The sequence below is a fragment of the Aspergillus pseudoviridinutans genome (assembly GCF_018340605.1).
Source record: "Aspergillus pseudoviridinutans IFM 55266 DNA, scaffold_8, whole genome shotgun sequence".
Lineage (NCBI taxonomy): Eukaryota > Fungi > Ascomycota > Eurotiomycetes > Eurotiales > Aspergillaceae > Aspergillus > Aspergillus pseudoviridinutans.
Genome location: NW_025091288.1, coordinates 1212093 through 1229550, shown reverse-complemented (window position 1 = coordinate 1229550; position 17458 = coordinate 1212093). Strand labels below are relative to the sequence as shown.

The following is a 17458-nucleotide window of genomic DNA, read 5'->3' as shown; positions in this document are numbered from 1 at the left end:
ATAAACAATCGGCAACCGAACGGAAAAGCCGTCATCTAGTCTGAAACTCCACTCAAACGTCTTCAGGGATCTCGTGAGCCTGAAACCACACAGATATAAACTGCTGTACGATGGAAGAGTTTTTGAGAGGTAGGTCGCGATCGGAGAACACGAGCCGTTGTGTGGAAGCAAAGATGGTGATGGTCAACCTGACAGCGGGCGCGATCCCCGGTTTCTGAGATCCTGCTGCGCTTGGTTCGCAGGAGGCACCGAGTCGATTCGGTGGACTAGATGAAGACGTGAACAAATAAAGAGGCAGATGATATGAGAAGGAGAAGCTGACAAGCAAGAAAAGAGGCTCCAAATCGGTGCCTGGCGAGAGCAGCAGTGTGGGTAATTGTGGAGGTTGAATCGGAGGTTTGGCGCGCGGAGGAGGGGAAGAAGAACGTGGGAAGGATGCGATAATGATATGTTCATTAAAGCACAGGAATATAAGTACAAATTTCCCCCGCCTGGCACAGACACCAGTGTTTCACACAACGGTCTATCTGTCTACAGGTTACTCTTGAGGGCAGAGGTGACCAGCTGGTGATTTCAGCTTGATATTTTATTTCTCCCAGAAAATATCATGACTGCCTCAACAGACACAGATAATAATACGACGTTTTACCAAGAGAAGCCGTTCAGCACTGACTGGGGATCACGCTGGAGGCTGCGTCTGCAGGAGAGCTGTTAAATCCCCAACGCGTGATCCTCAACTTCTTCTTGTTGAACATGGGAGCATGACGCCGACAGTGAGATTATTTTGCATACAGGAAGGATCACAAGAGCGATATCCAGGCTTTGCCTTCAGATATTTCAGAATGACACTCTGAAACCGACTCCAACAGAATCCGGCTGATCCTTCTCCTGCAGATCCAGAAAGCCTTTCACAGTACTTCGTAGTTAACTCATAGAGAGACATGGGAGGGAAAAAAAGAGCTCCTGCCAATCAGAGCATCAACAGAACTTAATAAATTACTTGCTGAGCTATCCATTCTCCAACGGAGGGGTATCTAAGAAAGAAAACAGGCTAATTCTAGCAGACGCCGCAGAGGAGTGTATGAGAGTTCCCACAACCGCTGCTCGAGTGCGTCACATAGATAATGGTAACAACAACAATAATAACAACCAGGGGGAATCACAAATGCATACTGCGCAAACATAAGAGGCCATAGGGATATTTAAGGACTCGCCCGTGCTCTCGTCCCAATCAAAAAAGAAGCACGTATAAATAGAAACAGGTGTTTCTTGATTACTGACCATGGAACGCTGCCAGAGTTTACCACACCAGCTTATTGTAGGGCCTCCGATGGCTGATGCGATGAGCTGGTATGGCCGTTGTGGTTTGTTGTAATGTCTTTGTGTTCATCCCCTTCCACCCATTTCATGACCTGGCCTTTGACGTCGCGCATGTCGTGCACTTTCTGGGCAAGGTCTCCTCGTTTCTTGGACGAGGCACCGCTTCGTTCTACGAGCTCCTCTTCATCTGAACTTGAGATGGACAGCGATGAACTGCTGCGTTGTTGAAGGAAGGCCATTTGGTCCGCCTCTTTCTTCTTAAATTCTCTCTGCTCAGCTTTCAGCTCCGTCATTCGCTCAGCATCTTCCTGGCAGTCCAATGTGGTAATATGGAGGCCAACAAAGGTCCCAGAGAGGAGATCCTTGAGCAGTGAAAGATACTTGCCATTGGGACGATAAGTACCGCTGTCATTGTCGATGAAGAGCTCATAATCGCCAGGGTCTATTGATACCCGTGTGGTAGCCTCGGCCTGGGGCCCTTGGGTTGGAATCTCAGTCGCTGATGGCTCTGCACAGGAAGAATGACGACGATGGCGGTGTTTCAGTCGACGAACAAAGAACTCTCCGGAATACGCGATGTAGATCGAGACATTGCTGTGCATGGTGTGTTTGCTTAGCAAATCAATTCCAAATTCCTTTCCTGTCTCGGTAAATCGGAACAGTCCGTCGAGGGTGAGGATATAAGTGAATATACGGCCGCCCTGAGCATGGTGAACAAACTCAAGAAATTTCTGAGTGAGCTCGGTACACGGAGCTGCGAATTTACCATAAAGAGTTGCCCGATCAAAGTTGTAGATTCTCTCATGCTGATGATGGAGAGCCCGATTGAGGATACGGCCGCGGAGACTGTGCGACGTGAACATACCCGCCACAAAGGGTTTGAATTCGACATAGCGATGATATAATTCAGCGGGTACAGGGCCCTTTAGCTGTATCTGAATGGCTTGGAAACTTAAGAGAGGCAAAAATAAAAAGCAAATAAGCAATCTACGTCAAGAGCGCCCGGGTCCGAGATACACGTACTTGTAACGGCTGACTGTCTTCTTGCCATCCGAGCTTTGCACTTCGTCTTTCGTCCCTGTCAGACGCCCGATCAGGGGGGAAAAGTGTTTAAACCAGTAGTTTGGCCCGACTGTGTACATATGTCCACCCTCCTCACCTGGGGTCTTACCCAAACACTCCACACTGATGACAAGATGTGAGCCAAGGTCGAGACGTCGCGAGGCGAGGGCGGCGATATTGCCAAACAGGTATACGCGCTTGCTGCCGAGTCGTTTCTTGACCCGAAAAGATTGCTCCTTGAAACCAGACCAGTGGTCATCGATACGGCCGACCTCGACGTATGCGATGCCCAACTTATCATCATGGTCGGCAGGGTCCTCATCGTAGACATGGCACTTGAGCTCGAAGCCGGACGCAGGAACATTCGCAACGATCCACTCGCTGTCCCATACCGGGTCTCTGTTCTTGCGCACTGTCGGCGTTCTAAAGGTTACAAGGGGGTCCTGCTTATGCCGCTGGGGAAGGTCGACAACCAGCTGAGCTCTCACGTAAGGATCAGACGAGAACGTGCCGAAGTCCGCACATGGAAGGTTGATGCCGCGATGAAAAGTGAACTTCAGGGTGTAACCAGGGGGCGCATGAGGAATTGGAGTACTGTCGAAACCCCCCGCGGGCTTGTGCTCGCCATTGGTTGTGACCTTCATTGCGACGGCTCGATCATGAAGTCTTTCTGTTTTATCAACAAATTTGGGGCCATACTTGTCCAGCGCATGTCGCGGACGTGCTGATGGCGGCTCGGTTTCATCCTCCATGATCCGGGAGAGCTAGAAAAGTTATGAAGAGTACTCCGTTCTGTTTTACACTATTTTATTATACTTGCTGCCTGCAGCACTTGGTCGAGTCAGCTCTGAAGATGCGGGACGATGTGGGCACGAGATCTTGCTCTTGTCCTGTCGTAGGGCTGAGTGTGTAGAAGACAAGTCAGGAAGCAGGTAAAAGGGAGAGAAAAGTGAGAGAAGAAAAAGGAAGAGGAAGCAAAAGTCGCCTTTTTTTTTTTTTATTAGTATTTGCTTTCAAGTCATTTCACATACAACCAAACCTACCTTCAACAGAAAATGTCAGTTCATGATGGATGATGACTTCCCTTGTTATTTTTCCATTTTCCCCTCAGCCGGCGGCAGGAACTTGGTTCCAGGGCGCTGCAAGCCTACATCATCGCGCCCCTCCTTGGTCCTAAGTTCTACTACGTAAGTAGTTCTAACTACTTTTGACTCCTGAACAGCAGAGAGGGTGCTCGGATCTTCTCGGATGGTCTCGGATGGGTTGAGGAAGGCCAAGCTTCTGTCGTTTTTGGAGGTTCTTGGAGATCTTCTCTTCTCGTCATAAACAAACAAATAATACACTTCCATACGGAGGAGTACTATTATCTCCTTGCGAGTGGTCTGTACTAGCGGTCATGATTTTCGCCTGACTATCCATCCATTGTTGTCAACACACAGCAACAGACCTAAAAAGGAGGGGGAAAAAAAAGGTAGGTGCGGTAGTAAAGTCGATGAGCGACATACACTTGTCAAAACACTTCTAATTAATTGGATAATACGATACCATCTTTTTAAATTTCTTAATTTTTCTCAGTTTKGGTGGCAGTCGAGCTCCAGCATCAACTGAGACCAGCTCAGAAGACGTTCAGCATAGCAAGGACAGCCTAGTACAATAGGAACATAAGAAGACGGAGAAGACACGAAAAGTATCGGCCAGCGAGAACCGCAAATTCGCTTTCCTCGAGTAGGATACCGCAACGCGTCGAGCATAGCAATAATCTCATGAGCCAAGCTCTTTCCAGCAAGCTGCGCAGTAAATTAGCTCGCATGATGTATAATCTCAGGAAAGAGGACAAATCACGATCCGCGGAACAGGAACTGCATATCTTCCGGAGTGAGCTTTTCCAGCGCCTCCCCCTGATCTTTGTTCAGCGTGCCGTTGATGAGATTTGCCTTCTTCTCTTGCAGCAATACAATCCGCGATTCTACCGAATCCTCAATGCAGAGCCGGGTTATGACACAGGGCCGGCGTTGACCAATACGATGGCACCGGTCTGCGCTTTGCCATTCGGCAGCTGGATTCCACCACCTGATGGATTGGCGTTAGTACAAGACCCTGATCAGGTATGTAGCAAGATGCTCGAGCGGTACTTACGGATCGACGATGAAAACTCTTGAGGCTTCGGTCAAGTTCAGAGCGACACCCCCTGCTTTCAATGAGACAAGGAAAACCTCTACATCGACATTATTCATGAAATAATCAATTGATTTCTGACGCTGTGCAGGCGTCATCGTCCCATCCAGCATGACGGTGTTGAAACCAGCCCGGCGAAGACGCCATTCAACAAGCTGAAGCATCGAGGTAAATTGCGAGAAAACGATGGACTTGTGAGTCTGCTTCTGGCTCCTCAGTTTGTAGAGCTCGTAAACAAGCATTTCAATCTTCGTCGACGACGTCCAGTCCTCCATTCGGATGCGATTAATGATGGAGTTCTTCTTGATGTGTTCCGCCTCCTGCTCAATATCTGGCTGCTCGAAATCAATGGAGAGAGGGATGTGACAACGAGGACAATCAACGACGCTGTCTGCTTCAAAGGACTGGATGTAATCTTTGGCACAACGACGACAAAACTCATGGTGACAACGAGATCGAATGGCCTCTTCCGCAGGCTCATCACAGATACTGCATACAAGGACGTTCTGTCCACCGGCAGCATGCTTCTTTAGGATTAGGTCTGGATGATTCGCAACCTGCCGCATCTGCATGATCAGACCGAAGATGTTGGCGTAGTTGTTCAACATCACACCTCGGCTAACGTATGTATCGAACTGCCTTGTAGAATTCGTCATAATGCTCCTGGAAAAGTCTCGTTCAATTTCTCCGAAAAACTCGTTATGCAGAACTACGCGTTTCGGAGGGAGCTCCATTGAAGCTGTGTGATCGCGCTTGACTCGTCTCAGCATGATCCGGTCGGTGATCAGGCGAAGTTTGGACAAGGCCTCCTTGCGGGCTTCTGGATTGTCTCGTTCGGTAATGGGATTAAGGATCTCCTGATTGAAGACTGATACGTGGCTGAATCCACTGTGCTTGCAATGGCTACAACGTTTGTCCGCGTCCTGGGACCAATGAAGTTGCTGACATTTGCACTGCTTGCAGAAGTAGCACGCAAATGGGCGAACTTCGAGGAAGCGAAGAAGAGAGAAGAACTCGCCGATTCGATTCTGAACAGGAGTGCCGGAAAGACACCATTTATAAGAGGCTTTAAGGGCAAAACATGCACGTGCAACACTGGTAGTCCGTTGCTGAGAAGTATTAGCAAAAAAATCAATTGTACAGTCCAAAGGTCTCGTCAAAATACCTTGATGCTATGCGCTTCATCGAGGATAAGGCGGTGGTAGTCAATGGCATGAATGACGCCTTCTCATTGTCAGTAAGCCTTTCTTTGCTGTACTAATTTGTCGATAGACTCACTATCTTCTTTCACGATCCCGTCGTTGCGGTTCCATCCTTTCCATTCCTTTCGATGAATGGATTCGAGGCCGGAATCTACAACCGATATTAGACCGAATTCACGCTTGCAAATTTCATAACTTACAAGAGATCATGATCACATCATAAGACTCAAGGTCTTTCTTGGTCAGGTGTTTGACCTTGGCATTGGTATTGTGGTACACAAGGACATTCAACTGGCCATTCGTGTATTCCTGAGGTCATAGAAATTAGGGCCGTAACTATAAGTTCAAACACGCAGAACAGACGTACTTTGATTTCAGACTGCCATTGCATCAGAGCAACCGGTGGCACCACAACAAGCGATGGTTTGCCGACGGGATAGTCAGACATGAGAAGGGAGACCGCCTGGATAGTCTTTCCCATGCCCATCTCGTCACCCAGCAAACCACCTTTATATTGACTTTTCTCTTGCTGTGACATCCAGTTCAAGCCCTCGAGCTGGTACGACTTCAGCGTTCTCGAAATGCCCGGAGGCTGTTCTGCTGGTACCGGTGTAATAGGCGGCGTGTTCTTTAAGTCGTCCCACATTTTTGTGATGAGAGGATGTTGCCTTTCAAGTTTGCGTCGCTCTCTATAAGCCTAGATACTGCGTTAGAGCACCGTCATATCGGATGAAGCGAGCAAACTTACTCGATTACTCATCCAAGGTGGAATATTAGTGCGTCGTTGGTTTGCAGAGGCCCTTAATGCTTGCCTCCGCGCTCGCGAGCCTGTACTGGCATTTGCTGTGCCAGAGTCTCTTGCCCTTTCGGCAATTAAGGGTTCCTCCTCGCTACTAGACGACGGAGGACCGTCTGCTTCCGAATCAGTTTGATAGTTGCCATCCCCTGCTTCATCATCACTTAAGTCAGAGACTTCGCTGTCCGGAATGGTTTGCTGCGTTGTCGACCGCCGAGAAGTCCTAATACTGCGCTTTGGTCGCCAAGGCTCAAAGTCCTCTTCATCCTCTGCATCCTTGAACCCGTCAGACTCGAGGTTCTCCAGGAGGTCATCATCCTCAGTAGAATCTTCGATCTCCGGGGTGTCACGACTCGCGCTCGCGGCAATCTTCCGACGCTTGGAAAAGGATTCCTGATATTCTTGCATTTGCAGAGCATGAGCCAAAGCCTCGTCTGAAGTTCCCAGAGTCGAGGCATCCGGGGATAGCGCTGCGGCGTTCCTCTTAAGTCCTCTTTGCATGCTACTGAGGGGCATTGTCCTTGAGCGTAGTTCCCGAGCTCGTGCAGAAGCATTAACTCTCCTCCTGGGCTTATTCACATCTGACTCGGCAGGAGTCATCGCAACGCTAGTTGCAGGAGTATCATAGTCGTTTCTTCCTTCGCCAAACGTGTCTTCCGAGGAAGAGGAAGAAGAAGCACACGGAGGTGACTGCTTCTTCACGGGTATAGCAACTTCGACAGAAGTAGAGACAGAGCTCGACTCAATCGACTCCAAATGATGCTCTTCATTTTTCTGATTAACCCTGTGGTCACTCGGACGGTCGGTGGTGGATCTGGGGTTTGACTGTGCTAATCGCAGGGAGGTGCGTCTCGGCATCGATGATCGCCTATCTTGAGGCACTGAAATCGATCATTAGCCCTATAAATGACTGTGGTGGACACAACTGTAGTAGAAAGCTTTCCATCCTCGGATTCAAAGATGAGTAGCATGTTTGGGAGGACATGTAGCATGGAAGCGAGAGCACTTACTACCAGCTGGCATTGTTTCTTTTGCTGCGGAAGTCCTTCTCCCCATGATGCCAGGATTTCGATGATATACCAAATGAGGCTCCTGATTTCCTTGTCAAAAGTAGGATCCTGGATGATTGACAAACCGGAGTTTGCCCCTGGTACCTGATCGAAAATAAAAATGTTGGTGGCAAATATGGGCACCGTTGTTATGGAGCTTCGGTCGGAAAAGGGAGGCAGCAGTGTTGGAACTTTGGGAAGATTTGGAAAATTCTTTCACAGCTCGACAGGAACACGGCCTGTGATTCACAGATCTGTCACTACCCCTCGTATACGACTCTTGGCGAGTGCAAGTAAACTCCTTTCATCAAACTTCTTCTGTCTCTCCTACTTCTCACCAGGTCCAGATAATACAGTCTTTATCCAGGAAACGCGCTGATAAGGACAACACTGAAGTTCGCGTAAAGTGGAACACGAAATTACCACGAGTCCTGTGACCTGAAGCTTACCAGACCTGCATCAATCATCTTAACGCCACCTTAAATCAGGTTATTATTAAAGTGGTTCTGCATGCAATATGTACGTTTCGTTCATTCTGAGGTTTTCGAGGCTTTCATTTTAACTGTTTGCAGGGCGGAAAGAAGGTCAACAAGGAATCAGATAAGGGGCCCGTACGTCCTCGACCCTTTTTCCCATCTGCCTGGTCGATCTCGCTGATTCATGATTTTGCAGCCATTCTGCGCTCACTGATTTCTTAGCTGTGAGTGACTCATTCTTTTAGCATCAATAAATGACCAGGTCCGTGCTGACACTTGATTGTCTAGTCCAACAACATTTCCGCCGCTCAGATTCATCAAGACTACCAAAGACGAGTGAGACAAGCCGAGCGAGAAGCGGTTGCGAGTGAACCGGCGGATGAGATTGAGGAGGAAGATGAATATGAAGACAATGACGGCGAAACGGCCGAGCAGAGAAAGAAACGCAAGCGAAAGGAGGCAGCGACACTCGCAAAGATCAAGCAGAGCAAGGAGTTCGCTCGCCGCAAAGCCCGCCGCACTGGGGATCCCGATGATGACGACGATGTCATTGCTAAAGAGATGATGTACGAAAAATCCCGACCTATACCAGGCCAACTTGAGAATTGCGAGCTGTGCAGTAAGCGTTTCACGGTCACGCCGTACAGCAAAACCGGCCCCAATGGTGGTCTCCTCTGCGCCAAATGTTCCAAAGAGGTAGCGGATGATGAAAGAAAGTCAAAAGCTAAGAAGCGAGGGTCGAGAAGTGGTCGGCGGCAGAATCAAAGCAACTTGCTCGACGGAATCGTGCAGCAAGGTGCTCTCAGTTTGGTCGAGATGTGTGCAAAGGTGAACATTCTTGAGCAATCCTTCGGTCCATCTTGTTCAAGGCTGACTGCAATCAGAAAGTTGCTGATAACCACAACGACATCGAAGAATTTGGGGACTTACCGTCACGGTTGCTTCAGCGCCTTAGCCAGATATTTTCCAAGAGGCGGATTCTTACATCAAGGACTTTAAACTTGTTCCTACGGCCTGAATTGAATTTCATTGACATTTACGATGCGGCTAGTATGTCTCTACTTGTTATTTTCAGGTTCTCAACGTACTCACTTGTCATAGAACTCGAAACGGACGACTTTCACAAAATATTCGCTATTATGCCGGCCCTGAGTCGTGTCAATCTCCGATTTGCGGGCCAAATCAAAGACAGAGTTGTTGAATACATGATTGACCGGGATCTTCAAGTCAGGCAACTGCAGTTAGATGCCGCTAACCTTGTCTCTGATGCTTATTGGCGGCGGCTCTTCCAGAAATTGGGATCTCAGCTCGAAGGGTTGAAACTGTCGAATCTCGATTTTTCCTTTGATGACGAAACCGTGGAGACACTGTGTAAAAACTGCACAGCCCTCAAAAGACTAAAGCTCAAGCAGTGCTGGAAGATTGGTAGCAATTCTGTACGGGCAATTTCAACTTTACCAACCCTTGAGCACTTGTCTCTCGATACTGTCCAAGAGTTGGAGATTGAACCCGTTTTACAGATGATGGATACGCTTGGCCCGAATCTGCGCACACTGTCCTTGGAGGGCTTCCGCAACGCTGATGACCGACTTTTGGATCTTATTCATGACAAATGTCGGCTGCTCTCAAAACTTCGTTTTTCAGACAATGCTCTGTGTAGCAACAGAGGCTTTGTCAACCTGTTCACAAATTGGGCCAATCCTCCCTTAAGATTCGTGGATTTGTCTTCCACGCGAGACGTGGATAATGCTAACCCTGATGGGCCTGCCGAGGCAATTGGACTCGCGTCTCAAGGGTTCATTGCGCTCATGAACCACTCAGGCTCGGCCCTTCAGAAACTGAACATCTCATCGTGCCGTCACATATCGCGTGCTGCTTTCGAGGATGTGTTTTCAGAAGGGAAGACATACCCATTCCTGCAGGAGCTGGACGTATCCTTTCATACGGTTATGGATGATTTCCTCATCGGTAAAATATTGCAAGCTTGTCCAGCGATCAAGAAAGTTGTGGCCTTTGCATGCTTCAATGTGCGCGACGTCCGGGTTCCAGTTGGCGTTGCATTGGTTGGAGGTTTAAAGGCCCAGCACTCCATTGTCGTTGAGGGCCCAGCGTCTGGTTAGTCCGATAACCTAGACAAAAGACTTTCCAAGCACAACGCCTGAAGCCAAAGCGATGAGATGTCTGCTTTCCTTGTGACTTAATGAGCGTGCTTAACCAGGCTTTCGCCTCTGGTCTTTTCTTCAAGCATTACAGTTTACATTATATTATAGCTTGCTGCTTGAAGTGTTTAACAACCTTGCAAAGAAACTCTACTTAGCCCATATTGTCAATGGAGCACAAGCCAGCGATATCATAGTAGGATGCGCTCCGTCTTTCTCAATGACATGATTGATCAAGTCCCTATTTTGGATGAAGCGAACGGTGAAATAACATAGCGTCAAAAAGCAAATCAGGGAGGTGTCTTTTGGAAGCCGGTTAGACCTCCGTCTGAAAGTCGAGCAACGTGTCCATTCCAGAGCTGAAGACTGGTATCGTTAGATGTTCGAGTGGCTCTTGACCATAACAGTTGATGCAGGTAATATTTGAGACGGGATTTCGTCTACTTCTATCTGACCTACCTACCGAGATATCTCGCCTTCGCGTCGCCAATATTCGTGCCGAAGACGCTGCTTTCTAGCATGAAACCCGCCCACTTTCGTGTCCAAACGATCAATGACTTTGTCGAAGCAGGATATAGTCATTCTGGATATTTCACGATTGTCGTTACATTAGAAAAGCTATAACGAGGCGAAAGCTGGCAATTGGCTCCACACATCGAAAGCTTTGGTCAGACCACACCGTAAAGGTGTCAGAAAAGTATTTCGCTGACCTCCAGAAGAAGATTAGGATCGCTTAATGAAAGCAATCTCATAATCATAGAGCGGCAATGTGATCTGCATTATTATTGTGTTAGATCAGTCTGCTTGCACAATCAAACTAATCCATGTTCATGCTGGCAATTCAGTGAAGTATCCATGATCTAGTGATAAGAGCTATTGACGTATGCTACTTTGAAGAAAGCGCATGTGCATAATGGTTGCATCTGATTTGAGAGATTCCCCCGGACTAGCCCGGGGTGCCTACCTTAAGTAAGGTAAGGTACAGTGCTTGGAGCCTAGTAACCTTAGTTACTCAGATAGTACCTTGGCCAGATATCTAGGTATGTCTGCGATGCAGTATCAGTACACTACCCGGAATACCTACGGTATCTTAGTACGGATACTACTCACTACAATCTAAGGTAGTGGCGATCTCGGGCTAGGATTGGTACCTACAGAGTACATTTATTATTACATTCTCCTCAAATATGCAGTCTCAATATGTGATCAGAAGTTTCGTTGGAAGCGGTCTTGCTTTAAGTTCCATTAAGATGATCAAGTTCACCACATCATCACTGATTTCGTGTTGATTACGGAGGTACATCGACGATCATTGCTCGGCCCCAGTTCGAAGGGATCTGTTGATTGCCTGCTATATTTGGCATGGCTTAACTTACAATTAAACAACCTAGAAAGGTACTAGATGCGTACCTTACGAGTCACAATTATTCCATAAAGTAAGCTCCACACTCCCATCTCCCAAGACGCCACCGCGAGTCACTGATAAAATCTAGGTAGACTAAATAATAATAATACAGCGGTTCGGTACCTTACTGCTTAGGTAGCTTCTCACTCAGCGCCAAACGTTCGCCCGATGTAGTTGATCAGTTTATTATCAGGATTCAACGCTTGACATTCCGAGTAAGAAATAATGATCCCTCATGCAGCTCGCCCTCTGTTTACTTCTGATACACTTCTCTAAGCTGCTAGCTGTTGAACGAGGTCATACAACATTGCAAGGCGGGCAACCTCTCTTACAAGTGAGAGCTGAATCCAATTGACCCTTAGCCCCTTTGCTGGGTTATCTCTTTCCGCCGCTTCTTTTTATGCCGATGGGACATGATCAATGCTGGAGATCCTAATGTCAACAGCCACGCATCTTTCTTGCCCATCCACCTCATTCGGGGGCGAAATCCTCGAGGGCGATATTTTTTACCACAGCTTTGTTCAGAGTCTTTGAATGATCGGACATGATCTCAGAATGATCCCAGTAGGCTCATCTTCTACCTCGCAAGAATCTGCCCTTAATAAATGATTTCATCTCAAGTCTGTAAAGGTTCAATGGTTGATGAGCGAGGGTGGAACCATATTCCAGGATATCGGAATGCGCAGTTCTCCAAGGCCGATAATCCTGCACCAAGCCCTGTTGATGGCCATACCTTAGTATTGGAACTTGTATGGAAAACAACTCCGCTACCTAGAGAAGCAGGCTGGAAATCAAAAGCATGGAATACTTGGCGAATATGGAGCTGGGAGCAAAGAGTACGCTGACTCGATCCAGTCAAGCAGGTACACGGTACTCAACCACCTGATTGAAGAGCATCCCCATTGGACTCAACGGCATATTGCTCAAAATTCGACGAACCCACGACAGATGCTAACTTATGTGGAACCCTGAAAAGGGTACCTGCCGATATTGACCTCTCTAATTTGTAGGCCAGGTTCCCTTCTTGCCTGTTTCTCAGGTAGCTATATGAGTCTAAATACTATCACTAGATTCACTACAGTATCTTCAGACTGTGGTGGGTCAGAGAAGGCTAGGAACGTACTATTAAAGCCAAATTACCTTAGGCACGCCATACACAGTATCGTAATTCGTACGTTAGGCAGAAAAACTTGAGAGGTAAGGTAGATGATTCGGGATGCAAAAGCACGAAACCGCTGCATCTCTCTATTATCAACTTCTATGTCACTCGAAGCTCTCAAGTTCTGTACCATACTTTATCACCTCTTTTTCATGTTATATTTCTGAAATACAAGCTAGAGCCGAAACCATGGTAAGATTTTGCCAGGTACCTAGGTAATGTAAGGTACGGAGTAGCGGATAAATAGGTAGGTAGTACTCCGTAGATAGGTAGGGGATTACAATTTACAAGTCACCAGGTCCAGGTACCTTGGATATTAATAGGAATTATAGCGATGGCTAGACAGGTTTCCGTCCGTGCCTAAGGTCCATATGGAGCACTGTTGACTAGGTCCTTCTTCTACTATCCACGCCGTACCTACCCTACTTTAAATTCTGATGGGTGATGATTCGATGTTAAGAAATAACTATCTATCTATCAGTCCAGGCCTGGTAGTCATGTTTTTCTGATTTCCCGCCTCCCTCTTCTCCTTGTCCATCCACAATTTATTATTGTCCACTTCTCTGGCTGATTACTCCCCGTAGTCTCATTGTCTCTTTCAACCCCCTGTTGTCTATTTATTTGCTTTCCAGTTTTTGAGCACCCGCTCATTTCTCTCTGTCATCAGACCACACCATACCCTTCTGAATTCTAATCCGTCACTCAAAGAGCATAGTCATCGTCATCATTTTTTATTGCAAAGCCCGCGCAGCGACAATTGTCTGACTTTCAAACCATTATCCACTCCAAGAGCCCCGCTGGTGATTCATTTTGAGGGTCCTAGCCAGAGACGCTATCGATTTTCTACCAGAAACTTCCCTTCGCTCCTTTCGTGCGCTCGCAGTCAGCATTCTCCTTACCCCTTAATGTGTTCAGCCCGCCCACAACAGATTTTCTCTGACGGAGCATAGCCTCGTAACCGCTACGTCTTCATTCTTCGGCGTTTCCTCGACATAAGCCCCACCTGCATCGGAATCTGAGTCGTTTCGAAAGGCCCAGAATCGCGCCTCCACAATCACCCGTTGCCTTGTTTACGGAAAGCGAGGAGCAACCCAGGAGGATAATTGCTGAAACTGCCTTGTCTGCGGGACTTTCCGTCTAGACTTGTCGATTCCTGGTTGGGAATAAGTGGCCGACCTTCACAAGTCTGCGTGACCGACGGTCCATCTGTACAGATGCCAATTAAGCTCCCTAAGGGCTTTACGCGGCGGAAGTCGTCTGGAAATGCTCTTGAGGAGGTGGAGAATCCTCCTCCTCAGCCGTCCTTTCGAGTCTTTGAACGCCCGTCTGCGGACCGAAAATCCTTAAGTGAAGGGAATATTTTCTCAAAAAGAGCAACTGGAGGCCAAGTTCTGTACACTCCCACGGAAGAGGATGACAATATTTTCGCTGGATCTGAGAATTTACCACCAAAGCATCGGTACAGATAACCTTACCAGTCTTGGGCAGGTTAGTTGAAATATTATTGGCAGTGTTACTAACTTTGGGATTCAACTACACTAGGAGCAACCCCGGAGGATCATCAGAGAGTTCTTCGTCTATTCGATTCAGCTCGTCATCGGCGCCGCGCTCTTTGACAGACATACCAGTTCAATCCGACGCCCAATCGCCGCACTCTCGAAACCTCCACGACATACCCATTCCCCCTATATCTGGTGCACTACGCGCAGCGGGGAGAACCTTCTCTTTTGGGGGAAGACTCTCAAAGGCCTCGCCTTCAATCCCTCCCGCTCGACAGTCCACCCCTGGCCCGTCCAGGAACAGGGCGATGACGTCCAGTACAGCCAGCACCGCAACACCACCAAAGCTGTTAGACGATCTGAATGTTGGTCAGCTCGGGGATGAATTTAGAAGTATGTTTGATGACCTCGGGAAGCGGGATAGCGCACACATTCCGGAGTCCACATCTGCCGGGAACCCCTTGGACATGGTACGAACCACTCTGTTCGCTCTCTGCTCCTCGTCTTTCTCTAACCGGGTCAATGTTGATAACCTTTGGTAGTTACCATCCGCGCACCCTTCACCCGCGGCTTCGCGGAAGGAAGAAAAAGTATCGCGTCCGGCCCCCATCAATACGAATGTGTCCAAGGAAATAGAACCTTCCCCTTACTCCTGGGACAGTCGACACTCCGGAGAGGGCCTTCTCAACGCTATGCAATCCCCCGCGGAGGACTCCCCGATTAGTCAGTCAGGTGTGCCGAATTCTACCTCTATGTTGCCTGAAGGACGGCGGAAATCTCTTCCCTTGGCAACTGCTACGACTTCCCACCGTTCTCTGATCAAGCCTCGGACGGGAGGAGACAAAGGACTAAGGAGAAGCGTCGTCTACTCGACGAAACGGGATTCTACACCTATCGAAGATGAAGACGCTAAATTAATAATGGACTCCCTTCATTCAAGTAAAGGTGGGGTGCATTTTGCGTCGACGTCGGAGCATGAGGGCTCGGATCACGAGCATCACGCACCCCTCCTTTCTCACTCAAACACGTCCGCACTCATGAAGTCTCCGAGCCTTTCAACGTCACCCGCAGAAATACGACGTCAATCGCCTCCAGTGGGGGAGAGCCAACTCGACCCTTCCATTGCCGCGCACGCGCTACTGGCTGCTCAGTACGAGCAAAGCCAGCCGAAGCCCGGCACATCGACGAATAAAGTCATGACGCCTTCGCAATTTGAGCATTATCGGCAACAGCAAGAGCTCAGGAGATCGAACAGTGACGCTTCCAAGAGTGAAGACTCGGCCGAGGGCGATTTCGATGAAGACGACGAGGTAGAGAAGAACCGGGAAGCTGAAAGGCAGCGACGGAAGCAGGAAGCTCATCTATCTGTATATCGACAGCAGATGATGAAAGTCACAGGCCAACAGTCTCCCGCACCGTCCCTTCGACCGGAACTGGACCACGCCAGCAATAGTACGCCGAATCTAACGATTCATCCATCAAATTCTGGCAACAGATCGGGCAGCGGGAAGAGCAGCGAGGGTGACGAGGACKAGGACATCCCGTTGGGAATCCTTGCTGCACACGGTTTTCCAAATAGAAACCGCCCCCCCAGTCGCTTGGCACCTTCAAGTTCCATTCCGAATCTTCGGGCCTCGTTCCAGCAGCCTTACGTCCAATCTCCAGGCTCCGTCGCTGGCGACAATGATTTGACTAATCGCAGCAGCTTACCTGTCTTTGCTCGAAACCTCCCTCGGGACCCCTACTACGGGGCAAGCTTAGTCAATCCCCCGAACAGGGAGTCCTTGGCTTTTGGAGGTGGTGCGTCGGTGCATGGGGGCCCCTCTACTTCGGCTGCATTGCCTCCGGGTGGCTTGGTGGGCGTCATCGCCACGGAAGAGCGAGCAAGAGCGTTGAGACGAGGTAGTCCGAATACCCAAGCCGTATATGAGTTCCAGAACGGACTCGGAGCATCAGGGGCAGCCACCCCATCGGGCGGCATCCCGAGACCTTACACGATGATGGGTATGAATCCCCCGAGTATGAACCCCCCGAATCTTCAGGCGGGGCTCTCTGCTACAGAACACGCGCAGATACAATTGTCACAACAGATGTCCCAAATGATGCAGGTACAGATGCAATGGATGCAGCAAATGATTTCGATGCAAGGAGGGCAGACTCCGCCGCCGCAACCACTGATGTCACCCGCAGGTTTTCCGCCATCGTTGCCTGCCAATGCAAATTTGAGGCCTGCTTCCATGCCTACAGCAGGACCGTTCAGTCCGGCACCTCCTACCTTCAATGACCAAAGGACTCTAAGTATGCTGGACCCGAATGTCTCCTCTCGGCTCAATGGCCCGGCGATACCCTACCTTCCTGCTGGCAGCCGACCGGGCACACCGATTGGCCAAGGTTATGCACCGTCTATTGCGCCATCAGAACGTAGCAATGTCGGCATGGCACCTCGGTATCGGCCTGTATCGACGTTGCAGCCTGACCACGGATCTGCGGCCTATCCCTCGATGGCCAAACAATGGAATGACGAAAACCAGAGAACAGCTTCCCCAGCGGGACCGCTCGCCATGAAAAGTCCGTCGATGCCAACTGTGACCGTCCGTCCCGTCTCTACCGACGGAAGACCGCAATATGAAAGTAAGAACGCTGTGCTAGACGACGAGGATGAAGATGAAGGGTGGGCCGAATTGTTAAAGAAACGCGACAAGAAGAAAAGCAATTGGAGAATTAAGAAAGAAACGTCGAGTCTCGGAGACTTACTGAATGTGGCGCATTGATGATGCCCTTACTCGACGCTAGATTTTCGGTCTCGTCACGATACTTTCTGCGCGAGCAGACATATACGCATAGTCTATTACTTTGACTTACAATCCTGCCCTTGGCATCCCGGTGTTCTTATTATTTCATAGGGCCGAGATATCCAAAAAGCGGTTGGATGCTCCTTTCACTTTTGACTTTTGGACCCCCGTGTCCCTCGAATATTTATTGGCGGGTTTACGATACAGCATTAAAGATCGACACTGCATCATGACAACTTTTTTTTATCCATTTATTCGTTGTCTTTCTCCATCTTTGAGCAAGCTAGGGGTTTTCTTAAGGCTGGTGTTTTGAGGCAGCAATGGTATATGATCGCTATTCAGCAGAGGGGTGTGAATTCCTGTA

At 48.8% G+C, this 17458-nt stretch overlaps 4 protein-coding genes across 4 annotated transcripts; 2 read left to right on the top strand and 2 right to left on the bottom strand.

The window, feature by feature from the left end:
* Positions 1-1313: 1313 nt before the first annotated feature.
* Asppvi_010537 (C2 domain protein) lies at positions 1314-3134 on the bottom strand (the record flags this gene model as incomplete). The annotated part of the gene is made up of 2 exons (XM_043306381.1): positions 1314-2271; positions 2344-3134. 2 exons carry the CDS (start codon positions 3132-3134, stop codon positions 1314-1316), a joined length of 1749 nt encoding a protein of 582 aa, XP_043162316.1.
* A 1086-nt stretch (positions 3135-4220) lies between these two features.
* Positions 4221-7578, bottom strand: Asppvi_010536 (DNA repair protein RAD16; the record flags this gene model as incomplete). Its single annotated transcript, XM_043306380.1, has 8 exons — positions 4221-4452; positions 4519-5666; positions 5723-5781; positions 5836-5910; positions 5960-6068; positions 6127-6456; positions 6508-7436; positions 7566-7578. The coding sequence occupies 8 exons, from the start codon at positions 7576-7578 to the stop codon at positions 4221-4223; spliced, it is 2895 nt and encodes a 964-aa protein (XP_043162315.1).
* A 536-nt stretch (positions 7579-8114) lies between these two features.
* On the top strand, positions 8115-10200 carry rad7 (DNA repair protein Rad7, protein; the record flags this gene model as incomplete). The annotated part of the gene is made up of 5 exons (XM_043306379.1): positions 8115-8123; positions 8177-8215; positions 8369-8908; positions 8965-9130; positions 9182-10200. The coding sequence occupies 5 exons, from the start codon at positions 8115-8117 to the stop codon at positions 10198-10200; spliced, it is 1773 nt and encodes a 590-aa protein (XP_043162314.1).
* Positions 10201-14017: 3817 nt separating this feature from the next.
* Positions 14018-17073, top strand: Asppvi_010534 (uncharacterized protein; the record flags this gene model as incomplete). The annotated part of the gene is made up of 3 exons (XM_043306378.1): positions 14018-14262; positions 14346-14772; positions 14845-17073. 3 exons carry the CDS (start codon positions 14018-14020, stop codon positions 17071-17073), a joined length of 2901 nt encoding a protein of 966 aa, XP_043162313.1.
* Positions 17074-17458: the final 385 nt, after the last annotated feature.